This window comes from Dendrobates tinctorius, unplaced genomic scaffold (assembly GCF_039654945.1).
Source record: "Dendrobates tinctorius isolate UK_male_01 unplaced genomic scaffold, ASM3965494v1 ptg000054l, whole genome shotgun sequence".
Lineage (NCBI taxonomy): Eukaryota > Metazoa > Chordata > Amphibia > Anura > Dendrobatidae > Dendrobates > Dendrobates tinctorius.
The window spans coordinates 17,105,010-17,130,261 of NW_027361722.1; the positions used below are offsets into that span (position 1 = coordinate 17,105,010).

General features: G+C 45.0%; 1 protein-coding gene across 1 annotated transcript in view; it reads right to left on the reverse strand.

Moving 5' to 3' along the window:
• Positions 1–1,541, reverse strand: part of BTLA (B and T lymphocyte associated) — a 60,840-nt gene extending 59,299 nt beyond the window's left edge. Inside the window, exon 1 of the mRNA XM_073577169.1 lies at positions 1,235–1,541. Coding sequence (XP_073433270.1) covers positions 1,235–1,322 — 88 coding nt within the window. The 5' untranslated portion in view covers positions 1,323–1,541. The remainder of the gene's footprint in view (positions 1–1,234) is intronic.
• Between the last annotated feature and the right edge of the window lie 23,711 nt (positions 1,542–25,252).

A 25,252-nucleotide genomic window follows, 5' to 3' on the forward strand; every position in this document is an offset into this window, starting at 1 on the left:
TGCTTAGATCAGGCTTTCAGCAATCTTGGTACTTTTGTCTGTTCTTACCATCAGTGATTATTTTTATAGGCACAAAAAAATAATTAAAAACCTTCTACCCATCACAGTGTTAAAACAGACAGTACACAAATGGCACATGGATATCATGTGTGTATGGAGTCTGGGATTTTGACAGACCCATAGACTTGTATAAAAAACAGACATGTCTCCATGATTTTTTTGCAAAAAACACGTACGAGTAAATACCAACATAGACTATAGTTGTATACGTGTTGTAAAAAAAATTATGGTTGGGCTGAATTAACACATCTGTGTTTACCAGTCCATACTTGGACCGTGATGTATGACCAGACCTCGGGGCTCCTAGAGGCATATATGAGGCTGTGAAATTGTGGTCAGAAGACCTGTGGACAGTTCATAAATTGTGGTCCGAGTACAAACCGCAAAACACAAATGTGTGAAATCAGACTTGTGAAGAGTGACAACCCAGGCCTGGCATATCAGAGTGAAGAGACTTAAATGCCATGTATGCTCCTCTGGGAAATTAAATATGCAAATTTCCTCTTCAGAGAGGAAGAGGACTTGAATTCTAGTGCCACATATTGGAAGTAGCAATCCTAATAGTCAATATCGACCCTTTAATGAACCTTACTACATGACTTAGGATAAAAAACCTGGTGCTCACTCTCATGGGATGGGGTGCTCATCAATTTTCGAAGCTGCCATAAAAATGATTGGACAGAGACGTGTTTGCCACCTTTTCATTCTGTTAGACCATGTCTTGCGAGCCCTGTTCTCAAGATAAATGTAGGTCCCATCTATATCCTAACCATATGCTATGAATGTCCAAGATGGGACAACACCTTTGAGATGCATTAAGAAACTTAGAAAAATGAAAAACGCCCAAAACTCAAAAATGCTCAAAGGAATATTTCGCCCATAAACCTTAGGATAGGTGATCAATAGTGGACCAACCCCTAGATGCTCCATCTATTGGAAGAATAGATTCCACCAAAGTTTTCGAACTGTTTGACTTGTGTATCGTGATTACGCTCTTGCAGCCATCGTCCCATTAAATACAATCGATGACCCAATACATCATCAAGGTTTACTAGTAAGTCATCGTGTTACATCACAAACTCAGCCCCTATTCATATCCACGACAAACTGAGCTTCACAACATCTATACGACTGTCAAAATGATGTTTCCTGAAGGTTTGATATAAGTACTCACCATTCACCAAGCTCCTTGAGGGTGATAACATGACAATCATGTAGAGCACAACATGGCCCCTCCAAGAAGCTGGCGCCAATGTGTCCATGGTTCTCAGGTTTCTATGTGGCAGTGATTAGATTTGTCATCATTTTGCTAATAAATGGTAAGGGTGAGACCCAGTCCTGCGAGTACCGGAATTGTTTTCATAAGTTGTCGTAGCAGATCTCAGCACGGTCTTCAAGAGTCAACTTCTCACTTTCGGGTGAGCTATATTTCATGCAGATAGACAGCTGCTATATAGAATGAAAATTTTCACCGCAGCCCACGGTATGAGGAACACAACGACGTATCGCACTCCTCATCTCTACTCAACTTCCTGTTCTTCTACAGAAGAAGCAAATCTGGCCTCATTAACCAGCAATGGTCGAGATAAAGTATCTCATCACTGATGTCATACAGAAGAGGTCATTACAGAAAGTATTGGTGCTGATTTTTTTTTTATGCAATTTCTTTGCAAATGTATATATATATATATATGTTTTTAGATATTTTTTTCTTTTCTGATATTTATGTAATATTTCATTTGTCATTGGTTTCTATTTTTTTAGACTTTTGTATGTATTTTATTCTATATGTTTTTTTATTTTTACTTGTTTCACTTTTTCATGTATTTTATTTGATACTGTAAATGTATTTTTATAAGTATGATTTTACATGTTTATTTTATCAATGCTTTATGTTTTATGTGTTTTACTTATTTGCATTGTATTTTTTATTTTATTTTTGCATTTAATTATATGTGCTTTATTTTATTTTGTTACATAAGTATTATTGATTTTATGCAGGTAGTTTTTATAAATGTTATTTTCTACATTTATACTTTTATATCTTGTATTATGTATTTTATGCTATCTTGTAGTATGTATTTTTAGGTCTATGTTCATTGATATTTATATGCATGCTTTATTTATTTTCATATTATATATGTATTATTTTATGTGTGTTTTTTCATATTTTTTATTAGTACTTTTTTATTTTTGTTTTATATTACAGTACTTTATTTTCTATATGCTTTTTTCATTTACATTTTCATTGTTTAGAGGAATGTTTTATTCATTTTTGTGCCTTTTTTTTTGCTATTTTGACAATAAAGATAAAGAAAGTACCGTGTTTCAGATGTGATTTTATAGGCCACAATGTAGCCTAACATAGGAAATTGGGAAAAATACCAATAGAGGTAGATAACAGCAAATGAAAAACAGAATAAAAAGTACAAGAATTGATAAGGGTGTCTGGGATACATTAGGTTGCACATGTCCCAAAATGCAGCTCCAGGATGATTCCTAAAATGCATGTGGCCCAAAAAAAAAAAAAAATAGGGTGCCTCGGCCAATGGCGACCCTGGTTGTTGATGGAGAGCGAGTTCATAAGCCAGCGTGTGACGTCAAAAAACCTTCAAGAACAAAAGCATCATTGCTCTTTTACTTCCTACGCATTTCGGAAATCTTTGATTCCTTCATCAGGGAAGAATGGAAGGATGGAATAGAACACAGTCAACCCCGATGAAGGAAACAGAGATTTCTGAAATGCGAAGAGAATGATCGTTATTTTTTAAATGTTCTGTATTTTACATACTGTATGCATATGTTGTTACGTTTTTATTTTACCTACTTTTATATTTATATGTATTTTTTTTCCTTTTAATCTCATTTTGTAGTACATTGCTTATTGTTTGTTTTACTACTGTGATGTTGATATTGTTGATACTTTGATGACTTTGGGTCAACAATATCAGATCGTGGTATGCCAACCAGCTATGTTCAGTGCCGGCGGTAGCCAAATAGCAGCAGTTTTGGAGCTGAACACCACAGATCCATCAGCTGTTTAGTGGCTGCTTCTGGGTTCTTCAGCTCAGCTTTTATTCATTTGGGGGCGTCAGACACTCACCTGTTTGATATTGATGACCTATCCAAAGAAATGGTCATTTATATCAAAGTGATGGAATAACCCTTTTATTAGTTAAACTATGTAAAATAACACATGATTAAAAAGTAAGAGCTAATTGGAATAGAGTCTCTTAAATTAAAAAGGCTGAGCCATAAAAGCAAGTTATCACCTTTCCACAGGACAACAGGATAATTAATTACTAGGGGTTCCACCGATTCCAAGAACGGGGCTGTGGTCCATATGGTCGTGAACAGACACCATCATTCAATGTGTAGGGACCTGCAAGAGATAGCTGAGTACATCGCATAGCTATTTCCTGCAGTGCTTTAGGCAATGACTAGAGCAATAGTGTGTATACAGGGCCACTGGTCCATTTTAATGGGACTCTGCCAGCAGGATTTTGCTACCTCATCTCAGAGCAACATGATGTTGACTCCAAAGATGTATCACTTAGTTTTCCTAGTGCAGCCGTTCTTACACAGTCAGAGATTTTAGATTTAGAATGAAGCAGAGTTGATGAAGCTAACCCCGCCCACACCAGGCTCTTCACATACAAAGTCCATAGACAGTGAGGTGCTTGTTGCCAGAACAGTCCAGCAATGTTAATGTCTTACTGATAAATACTTCACAGTTAGTAAACAACAGCATGTACTCTGACAAGTGACACATCCCTGAATTCTATGTTTCAGCCTCTATCTCCTGCTGTCTTCAGATTACATAGAAAAAACCTGCTGACGGTTTCCCTTTAACAGTGAACTACAGAGCGCCATTTTCTGAATCAATTGAAGTGTCAGTGGTGGTACTCCAGCAATAAACACATTGCCATCTTTCCTGTGAATAGGTGAGAACTTACTTGCATGGTCAACTTCTTTATGGCTTCTTCGTTTGTTGTGGCTGATGTCCGAAATGTCCCTCCTTCTAGTTAGAGGTGTTGGTGGACACTGAAGATACTTGCAGCAGAGGATGCAGATAGCATTGAAGATTAATCACTTGGCAAAATACCCAGGGCACACTGGGGGACAATTGGCCAGTGAGTGCTCTCATGCACTGGTCTGGCTGTCTTTAGAAAGACCGCCCGGACCAGGGCTAATTCTACTGAACACCTTTCCCATGAGCAGAACACTACTCAGACAACACAGGGTGAGAGTGGATCACCCACAATCAACAACATACAGTGGGGCAAAAAAGTATTTAGTCAGTCAGCAATAGTGCAAGTTCCACCACTTAAAAAGATGAGAGGCGTCTGTAATTTACATCATAGGTAGACCTCAACTATGGGAGACAAACTGAGAAAAAAAAATCCAGAAAATCACATTGTCTGTTTTTTTTTTCATTTTATTTGCATATTATGGTGGAAAATAAGTATTTGGTCAGAAACAAAATTTCATCTCAATACTTTGTGATATATCCTTTGTTGGCAATGACAGAGGTCAAACGTTTTCTGTAAGTCTTCACAAGGTTGCCACACACTGTTGTTGGTATGTTGGCCCATTCCTCCATGCAGATCTCCTCTAGAGCAGTGATGTTTTTGGCTTTTCGCTTGGCAACACGGACTTTCAACTCCCTCCAAAGGTTTTCTATAGGGTGGAGATCTGGAGACTGGCTAGGCCACTCCAGGACCTTGAAATGCTTCTTACGAAGCCACTCCTTCGTTGCCCTGGCGGTGTGCTTTGGATCATTGTCATGTTGAAAGACCCAGCCACGTTTCATCATCAATGCCCTTGCTGATGGAAGGAGGTTTGCACTCAAAATCTCACGATACATGGCCCCATTCATTCTTTCATGTACCCGGATCAGTCGTCCTGGCCCCTTTGCAGAGAAACAGCCCCAAAGCATGATGTTTCCACCACCATGCTTTACAGTAGGTATGGTGTTTGATGGATGCAACTCAGTATTCTTTTTCCTCCAAACACGACAAGTTGTGTTTCTACCAAACAGTTCCAGTTTGGTTTCATCAGACCATAGGACATTCTCCCAAAACTCCTCTGGATCATCCAAATGCTCTCTAGCAAACTTCAGACGGGCCCGGACATGTACAGGCTTAAGCAGTGGGACACGTCTGGCACTGCAGGATCTGAGTCCATGGTGGCGTAGTGTGTTACTTATGGTAGGCCTTGTTACATTGGTCCCAGCTCTCTGCAGTTCATTCACTAGGTCCCCCCGCGTGGTTCTGGGATTTTTGCTCACCGTTCTTGTGATCATTCTGACCCTACGGGGTGGGATTTTGCGTGGAGCACCAGATCGAGGGAGATTATCAGTGGTCTTGTATGTCTTCCATTTTCTAATTATTGCTCCCACAGTTGATTTCTTCACTCCAAGCTGGTTGGCTATTGCAGATTCAGTCTTCCCAGCCTGGTGCAGGGCTGCAATTTTGTTTCTGGTGTCCTTTGACAGCTCTTTGGTCTTCACCATAGTGGAGTTTGGAGTCAGACTGTTTGAGGGTGTGCACAGGTGTCTTTTTATACTGATAACAAGTTTAAACAGGTGCCATTACTACAGGTAATGAGTGGAGGAAAGAGGAGACTCTTAAAGAAGAAGTTACAGGTCTGTGAGAGCCAGAAATCTTGATTGCTTGTTTCTGACCAAATACTTATTTTCCACCATAATATGCAAATAAAATGAAAAAAAAACAGACAATGTGATTTTCTGGATTTTTTTTTCTCAGTTTGTCTCCCATAGTTGAGGTCTACCTATGATGTAAATTACAGACGCCTCTCATCTTTTTAAGTGGTGGAACTTGCACTATTGCTGACTGACTAAATACTTTTTTGCCCCACTGTATACCACATTCCAAGCAAGTAGTCAAGATGGTGCAAATGACATAATCTCTCTCTTCCGCTGGCTCGCTGGGGATTAGAACCTCCACAACACAGGGCATCAAAGGCCAACTACCCCAATCAGTAGCACCCAGCTTTTGGCGGGCACGCATAGAGATGAGGTAGTAGCAAGTTTAGGAAGCTGATCGAGCACAGTAAGGTATGTGGCCAGGTGACCTGATTGTCCCAATCTGGGTTCTCCAAATGTCTTTGTTGTTTCAGTGATGAGCAGTGGAGCAAATCTGTATTCTATCAGCTGGAGCCATGGTTCATTAGCTGATGTCTTGTAGAACCACACTGGTTACAGAGACAGGCCCTTTTCATCCCACAGGATTGGGGGAAGGTCGGGGAATGTAATCCCACATTGTTCAATTTGACTTCATATTTGTCCTCCAAGTTGTGCAGACTAGTACACCCCAGGAGGATGATGCTATACTAAATTAGCAGGCATTCTACAAATTGACATACAACAAGGATCAAGGAACAGTCTCACATGAAACAGTGGCTCAAGTCCCATGACCCCTTGAAAGGAACAGGATGACTGGCAAAATTAAGAATAATTCACACCAGTGGCCAGATTGACGCTATGTCATCACACATAGTACTAAGCGCTTCAAACTAAAGGAAAGTAGTATGCAACTGTTCTTCAGGCTAGATTCATGGCTTCAAAACATGTTTTGACAAATTCAGAATTTCCACCAACCTTGGCTGCAGAAGGAGATATTTCAAGCAATTACTCATTCTGTGATGCTTTGGATGATGTGTAGTATGGAGCGGGATGGTAGCCATGGGTGAGGCACTTGCCTTCTTCTTTTATTTACCAGTGCACTACATGACAGTGTGGGTCCTGGCTGGGTGTTTGTACTCGTAGAGTGAAGGCCTTACACACATGCAGGCTGCCTTTAGCCGGTGGTGTTGGCCAGCAAGGACCATAGGTTTTGGAGTTCAATAAAGGAGATTTTCGTGCTTAAACACAGTGTTTACTAAAAGAAAACGGTAAGAGTTACGTAGAGAAAGAGTAGCGGGTACAAAAGCTTATGGACATTTCCTTTAAAGTATGAAGCATTTTCATTTACATAGTATCCTTCCTCTTTAGTCTACTCCATCGCTAGTGAGAAAAAACACAAAACTTGAGCTTGGTTTGAGTTGGTACACATGCAGCATGTAACTGCATGTTCACATGGCCATAAAGCATACAAAACCTACAGAAGACAAAATGAAAAAAACCCTGCTATAATTAAATAAGTAAAAAGCAAAAGTGCATTTAAATAATACAGAGTTCTTAGTAATACTGTATTTGATCAAACATAGCATAAAAGCCGTCCCACCATCGACAAGGTGACTCTGTGGTCAGGGCGGTCCTACACTGTCTAGTATTAATAACCTTATCATGTGTCAAAGTTGACGTCATTGTGAATAAGGGCAGACAAGGAAACTTTCTTTCATTTTGCCTTTTGTAGGTTTTCCATCGCTAGTGAGGCACACTGTTTCGTCCTACTTCGTCACAACCCAGCTTCCATGTTACAGTCCTGATCAGCAAGTTTCTTTCCTCACTCAGTGGTTCCACATATTGTTTCTTCCACTACCGGGCCCTGGATCAACCTCTCGGGACCCCCACTAGTCCCACAAACTAAGTCCTGTTAAGGTCCGTTACCTTCGGCATTTGCAAGCTCAGGATTTTTGTATCTAGGCATCCTATCCATGAACTCTTCTCCGGAAGGTCACAATGACTAGTAGTCAGTCACTTCTCATAAAGATCTCACTATCCCTGTCCTTAGGTCTCTTTTTTACTGTAAGCCACCCATGGCAGCACTGCTCGATTCACTCTGCAAAACCTACCTAAATACAGAAAGCCGTCTCTTTAGCTATCACTAAATGCCACCCACTATGGGCTAGTTGCAAACATTAACTATATCCTATCTTACCCTAATGTCACTACCTAAACTATAGTCAACATCTATCCCTATATTATACACTACATTGCTATAAATTACTAACGCTACCTGTGACACTATGCATGACCACATCACAATACCTATATACCAAAGACGTATGACATAATTCACATTACACAATACACATGAGGTAATTGGTATCTTCGGGGATAGGAACGCTGAGGAGTCATAGGGGGCCGGATTGGGGGGTGGTCCACTGCTTACCACGACTGGACGATGCAAAGACGAGACGGAGGCAGAATTCAGTTGTAACAGATCCGGGTTTATTGGCCGTTCTCCTGACAACCTTAGCCATGCACCGCAGTTCCTTTACAGCTCTCCATTTCCAGGCCCGAGTACCTTTCACCTTTCCTTTAGTCGTGATGATGCCCCTCACGGATCTTTTGCTGGGGCTGTCCTAGACCAATCTACCGCCAGCGCTTCACCTGCCCGAGGTCGTCGTCCAACCAGTACCCCTGGGGCCTCGTCTGTCCTGCGGTACGTCGTGTCAGGGCCACCCCCCTGACTGTCTTCTGTCTTCTCCTGTCAGTCCTCTGGTCGAGCTCTTCACCATTCTTCGTCTTCTGTCCTGAGTCTTCCTTTGCTGAGCTCCTCCCAGGACTAGCCTGCCTGGAACCCTATCCTGTTCTATTTATCCCCTCTCTCACCGGGAATTCCCCTCCTGGGTTCCTATCTCCCCGCCCCCCATGACTAAGCATTTCTCAAGCCATAAGCTGATTTTGAGTCCTAAGCTACTCCCCCCTGCCATCTTGTGGTCATTTCTAGGTACTGCACTCTCCTATCCACCTTTCCCAGCTGTCACCCTTCTATCCTGTCAATCTCCGTCTCTAGTGCACAAACCGTCCCCTCCTACTACTCCTACTACCAGTCACGTCTGTCCGTCAACTCACCTTCCCCACAGAGGCACAGTCCACCATCCTTACAGATGCAATGAAGTAATAAAAACTGCTTTGCATTCAGCTTTACTAAAGTCTCATTCAGATGTTCCTTTTTTACATTCATGTTCTATCCCATGGCTTTCACGGATCAAACACGTGCCAAGTATAGTGTATGAGGCTGTTCTCATGTCCCTATTTTATTGCTGAACAAATCCCATCCAAAACTCTGGAAAAAAAGGCCTTTTTTTTGCACATGAGAAAAATCATTGATGTCTGAATGCGGCTTAAGAGGAAGTTCTACATGCGTGATCTGAAGTGCCGGCTCCTAAAAGATTTTCACTTCATAAAAAAATCTAGGTAAATCCCTTGTAAGAAACATCCCTTTTTAGTAACTTTCTCACGCCTCAGAAAGTGTTGTTTCCACTTGTGGAGATCGAGGTGTGGGTGTTTTTACAGCAAAGCTCATTGGGACAAAGGTGTATATTCACTCTCCTTCAGAAGGAAAACTGTCTTGGAGAAATGTTAGTTTGTAACAATGCTAGTTGTGTGCTAGTTGTGTGCCTTGCATGATATGTTGAAGTTCGTTCTCTGGTCAGATGAGACTAAAGTAGAACTTTATGAGCTAAATACAAAACGCTATGTGTGGTGGGGAATCTAGAGCTGCACATCATCCTGAAAACACCATCCACACAGTCACACATGGTAGTGGAAGCATCATACTGTGGGCATGCTTTTCTTCAGCAGGGACAGGGAAGTTAGAATCTGTGGCAAGACTTGAAAATTGCTGATCAAAGACGTCTCCATCTAATCTCACTGAGCGAGGTGGCCCCACAAAGTATTGACTCAGGGGGTCTTAATACAAATGCACAAATGCACAATTTTCAGATTTATATTTTTAAAATAATTAGAAAACCTGATATCATTTTCTTTTCACTGCACACATACCCACTACTTTGTTTTGGTATCACATAAAATCCCAATGAAATAGATTTAAGCTTGTGGGTATAATGTGAAAAAAATGTGGAAAACTTTACGGGGTATGAAAACCTTTTCAAAGCACTGTACAGTAGTGTTTAAATTAATTTTCTCTTGGCAAAAAAACAAACCAACAGAAAAAGACAATAAAATAGAAGGTTTTTATATGGTATTTGTTGGATAATCCATGTGGCCATTCCCCCTGAGTTAGGAGAATTACTTTTGAAGTACACTTTACTAATGTATAGGCTGTTATGGTTATGCCAATAACAAATATATGTTTAAAATTTTATGACTGGGGATCTAAACTTAAGAGATTGTATTAGGACAATTTTACTACTGGTGATATGGCTTTTTTTTGGTGAAAAAAAATTCCGAAATTTGTTAAAAAAAATATATACAGTGGGGCAAAAAAGTATTTAGTCAGTCAGCAATAGTGCAAGTTCCACCACTTAAAAAGATGAGAGGCGTCTGTAATTTACATCATAGGTAGACCTCAACTATGGGAGACAAACTGAGAAAAAAAAATCCAGAAAATCACATTGTCTGTTTTTTTTTCATTTTATTTGCATATTATGGTGGAAAATAAGTATTTGGTCAGAAACAAGCAATCAAGATTTCTGGCTCTCACAGACCTGTAACTTCTTCTTTAAGAGTCTCCTCTTTCCTCCACTCATTACCTGTAGTAATGGCACCTGTTTAAACTTGTTATCAGTATAAAAAGACACCTGTGCACACCCTCAAACAGTCTGACTCCAAACTCCACTATGGTGAAGACCAAAGAGCTGTCAAAGGACACCAGAAACAAAATTGTAGCCCTGCACCAGGCTGGGAAGACTGAATCTGCAATAGCCAACCAGCTTGGAGTGAAGAAATCAACTGTGGGAGCAATAATTAGAAAATGGAAGACATACAAGACCACTGATAATCTCCCTCGATCTGGTGCTCCACGCAAAATCCCACCCCGTAGGGTCAGAATGATCACAAGAACGGTGAGCAAAAATCCCAGAACCACGCGGGGGGACCTAGTGAATGAACTGCAGAGAGCTGGGACCAATGTAACAAGGCCTACCATAAGTAACACACTACGCCACCATGGACTCAGATCCTGCAGTGCCAGACGTGTCCCATTGCTTAAGCCTGTACATGTCCGGGCCCGTCTGAAGTTTGCTAGAGAGCATTTGGATGATCCAGAGGAGTTTTGGGAGAATGTCCTATGGTCTGATGAAACCAAACTGGAACTGTTTGGTAGAAACACAACTTGTCGTGTTTGGAGGAAAACACGACAATCTTTAGCATAGGGTGCGCAGATTGTGCGCTGGCCATGCGCAAGTAGGATTTTGGCGTGTGCTGCGCACTTTTGAAGGTGTGCCTGTGTGCGCCGAACGCAGCATGTTGCATTTCGGCACGCTCGGCGCACCTTCAAAAGTGCGCAGCGCACGCCAAAATCCTACTAGCGCATGGCCAGCGCACGATCTGCGCACCCTATGCTAAAGATAGGGTGCGCAGATCGCAAGCGTCCATGTGCAATAGTAGGCGGCGATGACCGGATGGGGCGGGCAGGGAGCCGGCAGGGGGCGGGGCTTAGCGGCGCCGTGCGCTGCGTGGAATAAACGCTAGTGTGAAACTAGCCTGAGCCAGCGTTTTTACTGATGCCATTTTGCGACAGAAACAATGTTTTGATCGCCTCTTATATCATTTTTTGTGGTGTTGTGAGAGGTTGAAAAACACAAACATGACGTTTAGATTTTTTTTTTCTGTTATTACAGAGTTATCAGATCAGGTTAATTAGTTTTATATTTTAATAGACCAGACTTTTATGGAACTAGAGATACTAATTAATTGTTTTTTAATTTTTTTTTTATTTCATTACTTTGAAAAAAGAAATAGAGGGCGATTTCAACTTTTATATATTTTTTTCCTCTTTCTAAAAACTATTTTTTTCACTATTCACTGTATTTGTTATTCCCAGCCAAGGACTTAAACCTGCGGTTATCCGATCGCATGCACTTTACACAGTAATACTGCAGTACTGCTGTGTACAGAAAAAATCATGGTCTCCTTGAACTCCAGACAGAAGTTCGTGTTCACAGGGGAGCCATCATGACAGGACCCAGTGGGTGACGGACTTTTCAACACTGGGTCCATAAGCCATGGTTTATATATGCATGTAGTATATAGCCCCAAGGCGCTGGAGAGATAGAGGCCAGAGGTGGAGTCCGAGTGCAGCCAATAATATGAATAGTTTATTACATATTATACTCACTGATCCTGAGTTTGTAATTTTCTCAGCATTTGTTGATTGTTTTGGAAGAATAATTTGGTTTTCAGAGCCAGGAAAATAGATATTTATTGAAGTTTCAAAGTAACAAGAAATTCCCACCAAAATACTTTGCGAATGACAGTCAAAAGTAAAAAAATAAATGAGAGAAAAGAATATAAATAGAAGAAAATAATGAAGTTTATGTTCGTATAAAGTTAACTAGTCTCAGAATTTCTTATTGATGGACATGGGTGAACCTGAACGGTACAGCTCAGAGTCACTACCTGACACCTAGTGTCCATGCATGGACCCTGAACACAGACTTCTCCTGGATGTCCGTGTCAGTGGTCAGGTTCGTCAGCCTGAACAAAGCTTGTTGAAAGTTTGCAGCACAGCCAATCAACAAGCTTTTTCTGAGTTTTTCTGTGATTGGCATTTCAACCCAATCACAGCCATGTCAAGTATTGGCATGGCTGTGATGGGCCGAAGCACTGTTTAAAAATAAAAATAAAAAAAAGATGTGGGGTTGCCTCTATTTTTTATAACAAGCACAAGTAAATCAGACAGCTAAATAAACGGCGTGGGATCCCCCCCATTTTTGATAAGTAGCCAAGCTAAAGCAGACAGCTGGCATTCTCAGGCTGGGAAGTGCCAAGGATCTTTGACCCTCTGAAGCCTTAAAATAGGATCCCGCTTCCACCCCAGAATAGGCGCATCTGTAGGGTTGAGCAGGTTCACAGGATGCAGTGACGAGACACTAGACGACTGATGGTTTGCAAAATAACTTTTTATCTAGCTTTAGCCACTGGGCTTGTTTGAACAAACATACAATTGCGAACCAAACAAACAGTCAACGCAGTGACTCAACAATCTTATTCAAATTCTAAAGCCACTTAGCCTTCCAGGGACTGCTGGTTTCGTGAGCGTGGCTGCGTTGAGGTCGCTGAGGCAGCTGTCCTGAAGTCTCGCTTCCCCAGGAAAGAATGGGGCTCAACAGGCCCTGAAGAAAGTGATGATGGTGGGGCGCAACAGGCCCTGAAGAAAGCAATACCGTTGGGGCGCAACAGGCCCTGAAGAAAGCGCTGCCGCTGGGGCGCAACAGGCCCTGAAGGAAACGCTGCCGCTGGGGCGCAACAGGCCCTGAAGAAAGTGCTGCCACTGGGGCGCAACAGTCCCTAAAGGAAACGCTGCCGCTGGGGCGCAACAGGCCCTGAAGAAAGCGATGCCGCTGGGGCGCAACAGGCCCTGAAGGAAACGCTGCCGCTGGGGCGCAACAGGCCCTGAAGAAAGCGATGCCGTTGGGGCGCAACAGGCCCTGAAGGAAATGATGGAGGTGGCACGCGGTGATGACACAGTTCCCCAGATGACCTGTAGCCGTCCTTTATCAAGGAGTCTCTCCCAAAGCCAGGGTAGCGAGCCTTTTATCTTGCCTGTGACGAGGTGGCGTATCTTCAGGCCGGTGACGGCCGGGTCGGCGTGATGGGGGAAGGCTGGGGGGAAGTGCCCAGGCCTCTGTGTCCTGGTTATGGGTACTCACGGCCACAACCTGAGGTAAAGTTCCTCTCTTGCCAAGGCGGGGGGTAGTGGGGATGCTTCTCTCTGAACGGAAGCGGGGAGCAGTCTCTGGGAACAGTCTCTCACGTCTCTTGTCGGTAAATGTCCAGCTTTTTCCTCGCAGTCTCCTCTCTGTGCCCCTGCAAGTCACCCTGCGTCCTGCCTTCACTCTCTCTCTTCCCCAACTGCCACTTCAGCGTGTCCCCTGCTCCTTTTACCCTAGCCCCGCCCCCTGTTGCCCTGACAACCTCAGTCGCATGTCTCCCTTTGTAATCCTCCTGATGTGATTCCTTCAATAACTCTGATGGCGGTCCCCTTGGTTCCGGCCCAATCACTATATGGGGGTCCTTCTCCCCACATTCTCCCACCCTGTAAGCTCGCCAGTCCTCGGGCGAGGGAGTTAGTCTATTGAGATTGGCCTGTAAAGGTGTCAATATTCGTTGCCATACGAACTGGTCTTGTTCATACCGTTCGGGGGGTTTGCCGGCTGTTGACCGATCGGAGCGTCTAAGTTCGACTGGGGTGGAATCTTCTGGGGTGGTGGACGTCGGTGGGCTGCATGATGCCGGTGGGTTAACTGTGTCAACTGGCTCATTATTGGGTGAAGGGCCCTTGGGAACTGGAGGGAAACACTCGTCGTCCGAGTCCCAGCATATGGACTCCGGTTCGGATGTCTTCGGGACAGGTTCCAGTTGCTTCGGGTCGGTGGAAATACACGGGCGTAACATATTACGATGCACAATGCGGGTGGGCAGTGTTTCATCCTGCTCGGGCCGTATTTCGTACACAGGTCCTTCTGGATGGATACGGCGTAGTACCCGATAAGGACTCTCTTCCCAACGTGACTCCAGTTTATTCTGGGGGCGTTGATCTAGTACAAGCACATGGTCCCCGCTTTGGAGATGGGGAGGGGAGGTTGTATTCTTCCCTGGGTGTTCCCAGTCTTGAAGTTTGGTATGTACAATTCGGTGAAGAGTTTGCAGCCTGTGGCGATGATTTCGGACAAAAGATGACACTCCGGTCCAGGGCCGAGGCTCTTCGGGGTCCAACTCTACCTCCGTGATCCCTTACCCTCTCGTCCGAACAGCAGGAAATAAGGAGTATAGCCCGTAACTCGATGTACCTGATTATTATAAACCCATACTAATTCAGAAACATATTCAGGCCAACGAGCTTTCTTGTCACACTCCAGAGTGCGTAGCATTTGAATCAATGTCCGATTAAATCGCTCACAAGCCCCATTCCCTTGCGGGTGATATGGTGTGGTCCGGGATTTATCAATCCCATAAAGATGATGTAGTTCCTCCATAACTTTCCCCAAAAAACATGCTCCCTGGTCGGAATGTATACGTTGAGGACAGCCGTACACTTGTATAAAGTTTCTGCAGATTGCGGAGGCGGCTGACTCCGCGGTCTGGTCTTGAGTAGGGGTGACCACAGCGAACTTGGTGAAATGATCCACCATGACGAGGCAGTGTTCATATCCCTGGAATGCGGGACCAATGTGCAGATAATCCACCGTCAGGAGCTCAAAGGGTGCTGAAGTCACAATCGTCTGTGTTGCGGCCCTCTGAGCAGACGGTTTGGCCAATTCACATAAGCGGCAGGTACGGCAAACTTCGTCCACAACAGCCGACAAGCGTGGGTGATAAACTTTCTGTTGTAACCATTGCAAAGTCTTTTTGACTCCAAAGTGGGCCCCTTTTTCGTGAGCCTCTTGAGCCAGTTCGTGTAGTTGAGCTCCGGGCGTAACCACCTGCCAAACAGTCGTTGAGGTTGTTTGCGAAGTGATTTTACGGTACAGTAGTCCCTTTCGGATAATCAGTCTCTCCCATTGTCGCAGCATCAGCGACAGGTCTTGGGTCAAAGTTTGTCGTTGAGTATCAGTGGGTAATTGACCAGTGGCGACCCATGTCCGGAGAAGTCCAACTTCTTCATCTTCTTGTTGCTGTTGTATCCACTTATCCCGAGATTGTTCCAGGATGCCCCTGTGGGCCTCTGGGGAAGATACTTTTGCATCAACATTGGTGAGCACGGCAGCGGTAAGAGCGAACGGTATTTCCTCTCCTTCTAATTCTTCGTCTCGATTCTGTCCGGGAGTTGTATGTCAAATCCTGGAGAGAGCATCTGCATGAACATTCTCGGCCCCTCTTTTGTAAATAGTCTTGTAATTGTACTTCACCATTCGGGCCACCCATCGCTGCTCCAAAGCCCCCAACTTAGCATTTTCCAAATGAGCCAGTGGGTTGTTGTCACTTCGCACTACCACGTCGGAGCCCGCTAGGTACTCTGCGAATCTCTCCGTCATAGCCCACACCACTGCGAGGAGCTCGAGCTTAAAAGAGCTGTAATTGTCAGGGTTACGCTCGGAGTCATGGAGTGAACAGCTTCCATATGCGATCACCCTCTCCCGGCCATCCTGAACCTGTGACAACACAGCCCCTAGCCCGTGAAGACTCCCCTCAGTGTGCAGGATGAACGGCTGAGAGAAATCCGCATAAGCCAACACTGGGGCATCCGAAAGTGCAGCCTTGAGATCTCGGAAGGCCTCTTCCTGAGGGTGTTGCCACTGGATTTTTCGCCCATTGGCCCCAGTGGGAGCCCCCTTCAGCAGGTCATGCAGGGCTCGAGCTCGACATGCAAAATTCTTTAATAAACGACGGTAATATCCAGCTAACCCCAGAAAAGCCCGCACATCTTTCACCGTCTCGGGGGTAGGCCATTCCTGGATAGCAGCAACCTTCTCCCGGGATGGCCTCACACCCTCTGCCGAAACGACATGACCCAGATACTCAATCTGAGAGCGAAATAGGTGGCATTTCTGAGGCTTCACCTTCAACCCGTACTTTTGCAGCCGGCTGAGTACCTGTCCCAACCGCTTCAGGTGGTCCTCGAAGGAGGCGGCATAGACAATGATGTCATCCAGGTAGATCAACGTGGCCTCAAAATTGAGATCCCCTAGACATCGCTCCATCAATCGCTGAAAGGTCCCGGGGTCGTTGGCCAGCCCGAATGGCATACGATTAAACTCAAACAGTCCCATGGGCATTATGAACGCCGTCTTAGCTCTGTGCTCTTCTGACATGGGCACCTGCCAGTACCCACTGGCCAAGTCCAGGGTCGAAAAATATGTTGCTTTGCCCAATGCAGACAGAGATTCTTCTATGCGAGGCAGTGGGTATGAGTCTTTAATAGTGCAAGCATTCAATTTACAATAATCCACACAGAATCGTAGTGTACCATCTTTCTTCCGGACCAACACGATGGGGGCCGCCCAAGGGCTTTGACTTTCCCGTATCACCCCTTTTTGCAGCATCTGAGCCAGCAAAGTTTTCACCTCTTGATAGAGTTGTGGCGGGATCTGTCGATATCGTTCTCGGATAGGGGCCGCTCCTGCTGTGGGGATCTCATGAGTGATGGCGGTGGTACACCCAAAGTCGTCCTCATGGCTAGCAAATACTTCATGGTACTGTCCCAGCAATGCTTTTACTTGTGAAAGTTGGGCCGCAGTTAGTCCAGAAAGCTCGGCCCGCATCTGCTCCAAAATATTTCGGCCCTTCTCTTGTGTCGAGACTTCGTGGGCCTGTAAGGTTCGTATTGTTACCTCCCAAGGATCCTCGGGGTGTACTCGTAATTGAACCGCAGGAGCGGGCAGCACTTCTTCTAAAGGCTTTACTAGTTTGGCCAGTACAGTCCGTGCTTTCAGAATATCTCGGTCTTCAAGGTTAACGCAGCGGACCAGGACGGTTCCTTTTCGCACCGTAGCGAGGGAACGGGCCACCAGTATGCCAGGAGGTAAGTGCTCTGAGTGACACGGCTCCACCTGCACCTCTACGCCCTCCAAAGGTATCGTGGCCCTAATTGGCAGGGCCACCACTGTCTGTCCAGGAGGCAGCACAAGCAGGGGTGCCGCTGACGAGATGACCTTGCCCAGAGCCTCACCCTCCTGGCAGTCCCGATGCACCCGCGCACCTCGCACCAGCTGCTGGAATACCTGTCCCTGAGCTGTGCGAGAACCCCACTGCTTCAGTGTCCTTTGTGTGGGATCATTAAGCAACAGGTTACCAAACTCTTTTAAAATATTCATGCCTAGGGTGACGGGGTGTCATTGATCAGCTTCTCCTTGAGTCAGCACCTCCCCTCTGCGGCCGAGGGGTTTACCGCACAACGTCACCTGCACCCACACTACCCCGGCAACCGGGACCGGCAGTTGGTTGGCGGCTACTAGTCTAATCATGGGCCCCCACTGAGGCCTTGCTGCCTCCGGAAAATTTCATTGAAAGTACGCTGCGGGCATAGTGGTTACTTGTGACCCCGTGTCCACCAGACACCGGACGGCCCGGCCCTCTACTTCTGCCCAAACTACCGGACGCTTTGCTACCAAATCTTCGGGACTTCCACCACCCCTAGTTGTGGTTTTCGGCTCCGAGCGGCGTCCCCCCAGCCCGGAGCCCTTTAGTTTAATGGCCACCGGGGTGGGTATCTCCCACGCCGCGGACACGTGAAGTGGCCTGGTTCTCCACACTCATAACACCGGGCCGGTATAGATTGACCACCCCGCGGAGAACGTGACCCCCAGGGACCGGGATTAACACTGGGTCGTCCAGTCTCCGGTTCGGTTCTTCTCTTTACTTCAGCCAACTCATTCTTAATATTTTTCAATTCTCGCTTCATCTCCTCCACCCACTGAGGTTCCTCAACTGTGTTCGAGGAGGCCTCCACACCTCGGACCTTCCCCACGGGGACCGCCATCCCCTGCTCTTGCTCCCGAACCCGTGCCTGACTTCCCACTTCTGAAAAGTCTATTTGGGGATTTTCATTCTGATCTGTTCCCGTAATGCCTGCTTTATCAGTGGATCTCGCAGTCCAGTCACCAGTAGGTCACGTAGGGTAATGTCAACAGGTCCTACCCCTACCCCGTCTTTTCTTTCAATAGCCGTATGCAATTCTTGGAGTACATTCATATACTGAGTAATCATCTCCCCCTCTGCCTGCATCCGGCTAAACAGACGGGTCCTTAACTCTCCCACATTAGTGGGATCCCCGTGGGTCTGTTCCACTATCTGCAACACCTTTTCAAAAGTGTTGCGGTGCCCCGGAGGTTTCAACATCACTGACCTCCGCACCTCCCCGTCTAGGGCCATGAGTGCCACTTCAGCTTCCAGGTCAGGGGTCATTGGGTGCATCCGAAAGAGCCCCCGCATTCGCTCTGTCCAGCTCCATAGCATAGTATTGGAGCCGGAGAATCTAGGCAGGTTGTTCAGCATGGCCCCCAATGAAATGCTAGTACGGGGGCCCTCATCATTTACAGCTTCCCCCTGACCTGCGCCACCACCGTCTATGCTCGGAGACTGCATCCTGCCGACTACGCCAAGTGTAGGGTTGAGCAGGTTCGCAGGATGCAGTGATTAGACACTAGACGACTGATGGTTTGCAAAATAACTTTTTATCTAGCTTTAGCCACTGGACTTGTTTGAACAAACATACAATTGCGAACCAAACAAGCAGTCCACGCAGTGACTCAACAATCTTATTCAAATTCTAAAGCCACTTAGCCTTCCAGGGACTGCTGGTTTCGTGAGCGTGGCTGCGTTGAGGTCGCTGAGGCAGCTGTCCTGAAGTCTCGCTTCCCCAGGAAGGAATGGGGCTCAACAGGCCCTGAGAAAAGTGATGATGGTGGGGCGCAACAGGCCCTGAAGAAAGCAATACCGTTGGGGCGCAACAGGCCCTGAAGATAGCGCTGCCGCTGGGGCGCAACAGGCCCTGAAGGAAACGCTGCTGCTGGAGCACAACAGGCCCTGAAGAAAGCGATGCCGCTGGGGCGCAACATGCCCTGAAGGAAACGCTGCCGCTGCCGCTGGGGCGCAACAGGCCCTGAAGAAAGCGATGCCATTGGGGCGCAACAGGCCCTGAAGGAAATGATGGAGGTGGCGCGCGGTGATGACGCAGTTCCCCAGATGACCTGTAGCCGTCCTTTATCAAGGAGTCTCTCCCAAAGCCAGGGTAGCGAGCCTTTTATCTCGCCTGTGATGAGTTGGCGTATCTTCAGGCCGGTGACGGATGGGTTGGCGTGATGGGGGAAGGCTGGGGGGAAGTGCCCAGGCCTCTGTGGCCTGGTTACGGGTACTCACGGCCACAACCTGAGGTAAAGTTCCTCTCTCGCCAAGGCGGGGGGTAGCGGGGATGCTTCTCTCAGAACGGGAGCGGGGAGCAGTCTCTGGGAACAGTCTCTCACGTCTCTCTTGTCGGTAAATGTCCAGCTTTTTCCTCGCAGGCTCCTCTCTGTGCCCCTGCAAGTCACCCTGCATCCTGCCTTCACTCTCTCTCTTCCCCAACTGCCACTTCAGCGCGTCCCCTTCTCCTTTTACCCTAGCCCCGCCCCCTGTTGCCCTGACAACCTCAGTCGCATGTCTCCCTTTGTAATCCTCCTGATGTGATTCCTTCAATAACTCTGATGGCGGTCCCCTTGGTTCCGGCTCAATCACTATATGGGGGTCCTCCTCCCCACACATCCATAAGATGCGCCAATTCTGGTGTTTTGCCTTGGCTCTCCCCACTTAGCCTGGTGCGTTGGCAAGCGGGTAATATGTCAGCTGACATCAAGCCCAGGGGTTAGTAATGGAGAAGTGTCTATCAGACACCCCGATTACTAATCCTGTAGTGAAAATTAATAAAGACAAACACAGAAAAAAGTCCTTTAATTGAACAAAACACTTCACGACAATTACCCTCTTTTTCCCATTTATTAACATAAAAATAAAAAAACAAAGTAATCCTCACCTGTGTGCCATTAATCCATAATGATGATGTCCCACGACAATCCCCAACTCTGCTACATCTTATTGCATTGCTGAACGGTGACAGTGATGTTACCGCTCAGCCCAGCAACCAGATCAGACTGAGCTGAGAGTAAGAACACAGTTTCATGTGAACGGCGGTGATGTCGTTAAGGTTGCATCATTTCTGGGGCAGCTGAGGGCTGGTGTTTTTAGTTTCGGAGGAGGCCAATATCCATGGCCACTTTCCCGCCTATTAATATTAGCCCGCAGCTGTCTGTTTAGCTTTTGCTGGTTATTGAGTATAAGGGGGACCCCACATCATTTATTGGTAGGATCTTCCCATTTTAATAACCAGGTAAGGCTACGCAGACAGGTGTGACCTGATATTAATAGCCTGGGAAGCTTCATGGATATTGGCCCTTGCCCAAAATAATAATACCAGCCCACAGCTGTCTGCTTTCCCTCAGCTGGCTATTAAAAATAAGAGGGATCCCAAGCCATTTTTTTCATTATTTATTAGGTAAATACATGTACAGTAAGCTACACACACACTGCAGTAATTTTATCAGTGACATGTTTCTACTATGCATAGACGCCAGTTGGTGAATACTCTCATCAGCGTGCGCTTGCTGCTATCAGCAAGACCAGGCGTATGCTGATGAGAGCAGTACTCATCTGCCGACGCCTGACAGTCAGTAACCTTTTCACCACTGGCCACAGCTGCTGGCTCACACGCTGTCATCTGTGTGAAAGCGTGGGAACCACAGCGCTGTGACCGGAAGTAACGTCAGTAAGGTTACCGCCAATCAGAGCCAGTGGCAGTGTGGGAACCGCAGTTTGGGCCACCCATTCATTTGAATAGGATCTGGGTTCAGGATTGAGTTCGGGAACTGTTTTGGAACCAAAGCCGAACTTTTAAAAAAAAAAAAAGTTTAGCCGAACTCAACAGACCCAAACATCCATGGGTCCATCCCTACATTATTAACCCCTTTGTAGAAATATCTTTTTGAATTTATAACCTTTTGCTGGTCCTCAAGCAAAATGGCAGCCAGCGTCCATAATTTGGCTGAATCCACATGGAAGCTAATTACAAAACAATTTGCAATCTGGCAATTGCGGATTTTTGTAATATTCGAGCACAATTCAATATCAACCGAATGTATTAGCTCATCAGTAATTTTAACATTTAATAAAATGAAAAAAGGGGAAAAGTCCCATGTGTGGTGAAATTGCTGAAAAAAAAAATTCTGCAAATTGCTTTTTTTTACGATGTTCATGTTATGGTAAAAATTACCTGACAACCTGATTCTCCAGGTAATTACAATCAACGGTGAAACCAAACTTATATAGTCACTTTTATACTTCAGTGGTTAAACTACATTTGCTTGTGTCAACCCGTTTTACAAGACCCGTAACATTTTCTGTCTGTGCAGCTGTTTTAGGGCTTGTTTTTTGTGGTGTTATTTTAGGATACAGTAGTTTCGATATTTTGATTACCGTACTTCCTTTTTTTGTGGCATTGCAATATCGAAAAAAATCTACAATACTGATTTTTACATTTTTTTCTTGTTTTGGCATTTACCGCTCAATTATTGATAGATGAGGCTTTTGCGGGCATGGTATTGAACACGCGGTCATCTGATGAGAGAGAGAGAATTTTTTCTCTGTCCGCCAGAAATGATTTCAGGGTTAAATTTCCTCCTGACTTCATTCCTCCGGGCATGCGCTGTATAAAAATGTGGATCCTGCAGTAAAAAAAACGTTACATGGTCCGTCCAGGCGGACGCCAAAAAATTGACGGATCCGCAAAAAAACAGGTCCAACGGATGGCCATCCGTCAAGATCCGCCGGTAATGCAAGTCAATGGGGAAAAAAACGGATCCGCCAAAAAAAATGGCAGATCTGTTTTTTTGCAAAAACGGCGGATTTTGACTGATGGTCAAAAACGGAAGTGTGAAACAGGCCTTACAGAATACTAGGCTTTTAATTTTGTCGTTATGCCAAAATATTGAGGCATGAAGCTTGACAGTTATGCAGCTTTACAGAGGAATGGAGCTTGTCGATGGAGGCCTTACATGGGGAGTGATGAGATTAACAATTTGCAATTATTAGCAACTCTTCTTCCTTTATGTCCTGGTGGTTGAGCGTTATCGTAAGTAAACGGTGCCTCAATGCAACCACTCAAATCTTGATTTTTTTGGGGGGGGGAATTATGCTTGAACCCAACTTCTAAGGGCCTATGTCACTAAAATGACAATGAACAGAGCAGGAAGTGTTGATATGGGGAGATATGCAGGTAGACTCTTTCCGCAAATGACCTATGTCCTGGGTCATTGCCCCAACTTCATGGTTGCCTTCAAACCTGAATTTTCTGATACTGTCCCAATTTTTTAGAAAGTATCCCACAAATTCAGGGATAATCCCAAACCCTGCCTAAAAGTGGACTTGGGGACAAGTTCTTGTGGTATTGCCCAAAAGGACTCCATTTTCAAACTCAGTGATGGTGTGAAATAGGCTGCAGAAGTGGTCACATTTTGGTCCTGGGGTCCATAGGTTGACCAAAAGTACCTTTGCCAAAATGAAGATGTATAATGAAATAGGGTGAAGAAGTGGTCACACTTGGGTCCTGGTGTCTATCGTTTGCCTAAAAAATCTCTGCTAACATGAGGATGCGGTAAGTGACACATTGCCGATGGAGTGGCCTTTGTTACAGATATTGCGTTGAGAACCCAGACTTTTTAGTACGCGGATATTTTCACTAAAAGGTCTAATTTTATTTTTAGACTTGGTGGAAATACTCTCTCAGCTCAGACTTTATGACATTCAGTCACCTTTCAGTGTTCCACGCACATATTCACACAAGAGCTTCATGTGGTGGCTGTAATATCGCTGCGCTACCAAAAATAGAAAACTTTTTATCAAGAGGAAACGACGACAAGAAAATGACACTTACGGTTTGTGGGAGGCAAAGTGCATGACCAGAGTTAAAAAAAAAATGCTGGAGAAATGGGGCCATCTTTCACAAAAATAACCTGAAACAAGCCAAAGTACAAAAATTGCACACTAGGAAATGGCCCATGTGAATGGGGGGATTACAGAAGAATTGTGAACTGTTTGTATAGAACCATGGACAACCACATATTTTTAAGTCTACATGTTATAGTTCCTTAAACCTTATCTTCTAATTTTAGCTAGACAGATAGTCAGATACCTAGTGTAAGAAAATAGCTGGCAAAATAATGGGCCCGATTATTTGGTCCAGGTTTTAGGAGCGGCCAGAAGAGCTGGGTGGGACTGGTTGCTCCCATGCCTCCACTCTGGAAATTGAAGGGCTTATTTAAGGTAGCTGTGCTGCCTCAGAGTTGTCTGTGTGAGGAGATGGAAAGACCTATTGTATGCTGGTCAGTCTCTGCTAAAGCTTAACACTGGATTTAATTTTGAACTGGTGAGCCGTATGGACTGTTTGTTTATTTGTGCGTACCTTTTACACTGGAGCAAAGGTTGTTTGTTTTCCTTTATGCTCTCCTTTCATAAATCTACCTGTTTGCACCAGGAAACTTTATGCTGCTGTAAACCTGAAGGCACTGCCGGAAAGCAAGTGATCCTTAGAATAAATAGATTCATTAGATAGATAGATAGATTTGCCTAAAAAAAAAAGGAAAAGAGACATAGGCCTACGATTTATCAAGGTGTTTTTGCCCAATTCTGGCATAAAACACCAAAATGTTCCACATTTTTGGACCACTAAAAATTGTTCAAAAATTTTGACAAATAGAGACATCTGGTGTCAAGAAGGTAAGGTTGCACGACCGCTAAACCACATTGCATTTGCATTATACAACCCTATACTACACCAACGAAGAGCTAATAGAAAAATAAAAAATCCAATACCAGTCAAACGTTTGGACACCCCTATTCATTCAATCATTTTCTTTATTCTTGTTGGACTGTGCACATTGTAGATTCAGACTGAAGGCAGTAAGACAACAAAGGAGCAGATACGGGAACGAGGAGTAAAGAAATGGTATTAAGTAAGGCAGAATATAATGTCAGGGCTCATACTCACACGCGAGAAACTCGGACGAGTCTCGCACGTCAATACCCGACACTGCCGCCAGCACTCAGATCAGAGCGTTCAGCTGCATGTATTTCTATGCAGCTGAGCACTCAGGTCCCGAGTGTAGGCGGCAGTGCCGGGTATTGACGTGCGAGACTCGTCCGAGTTTCTCGCATGTGAGTATGAGCCCTTACACTTTAGAATCCTGAGAATAACCCCTATTTACTCTGATAACAACTTTATTACACCACCCCTGCCATTTTTTCTAGCAGATACGTCAGGTCATCACCTGGAATGGCTTTCAATGAACAGGTCACGTCATCAAGAGCCTATTTGTGGAATCACTGGCCTTCAGAAAGTGTTTTCAAACCATCTGGTGTGTTTTGCAGATGAAACGCTTATACATTACACATTCATATATTATATACTAATTTCACAACTGTTATAAACCAAAACATGGCAAGAACCACTCAACTAAGCAAAGAGAAACAAAAGTCCATCATAACTTCAAGACATGAAGGTCAGTCAATACAGAAAATTGCTAGAACCTTGAAGATATCCTCAAGTGAAGTCAAATACACTATAAATTGCTGTAATAAAATTGCTTCTCATGAGGTCCACCCCAGGAAAGGACAATCAAGAATGACCTGCTGCAGAGGATAAGTTCACCAGAGTAACCAGCAAATTGACAGCAGCTCAGATAAGCTCTGATAAATGATGCACAGACATAGAGTAGCAGAGATATCTCAACCTCCACTGGCCAGAGAAGACTGAAAAGTGGTCTTTATGGTTGAATTGCTGCAAAGAAGCCG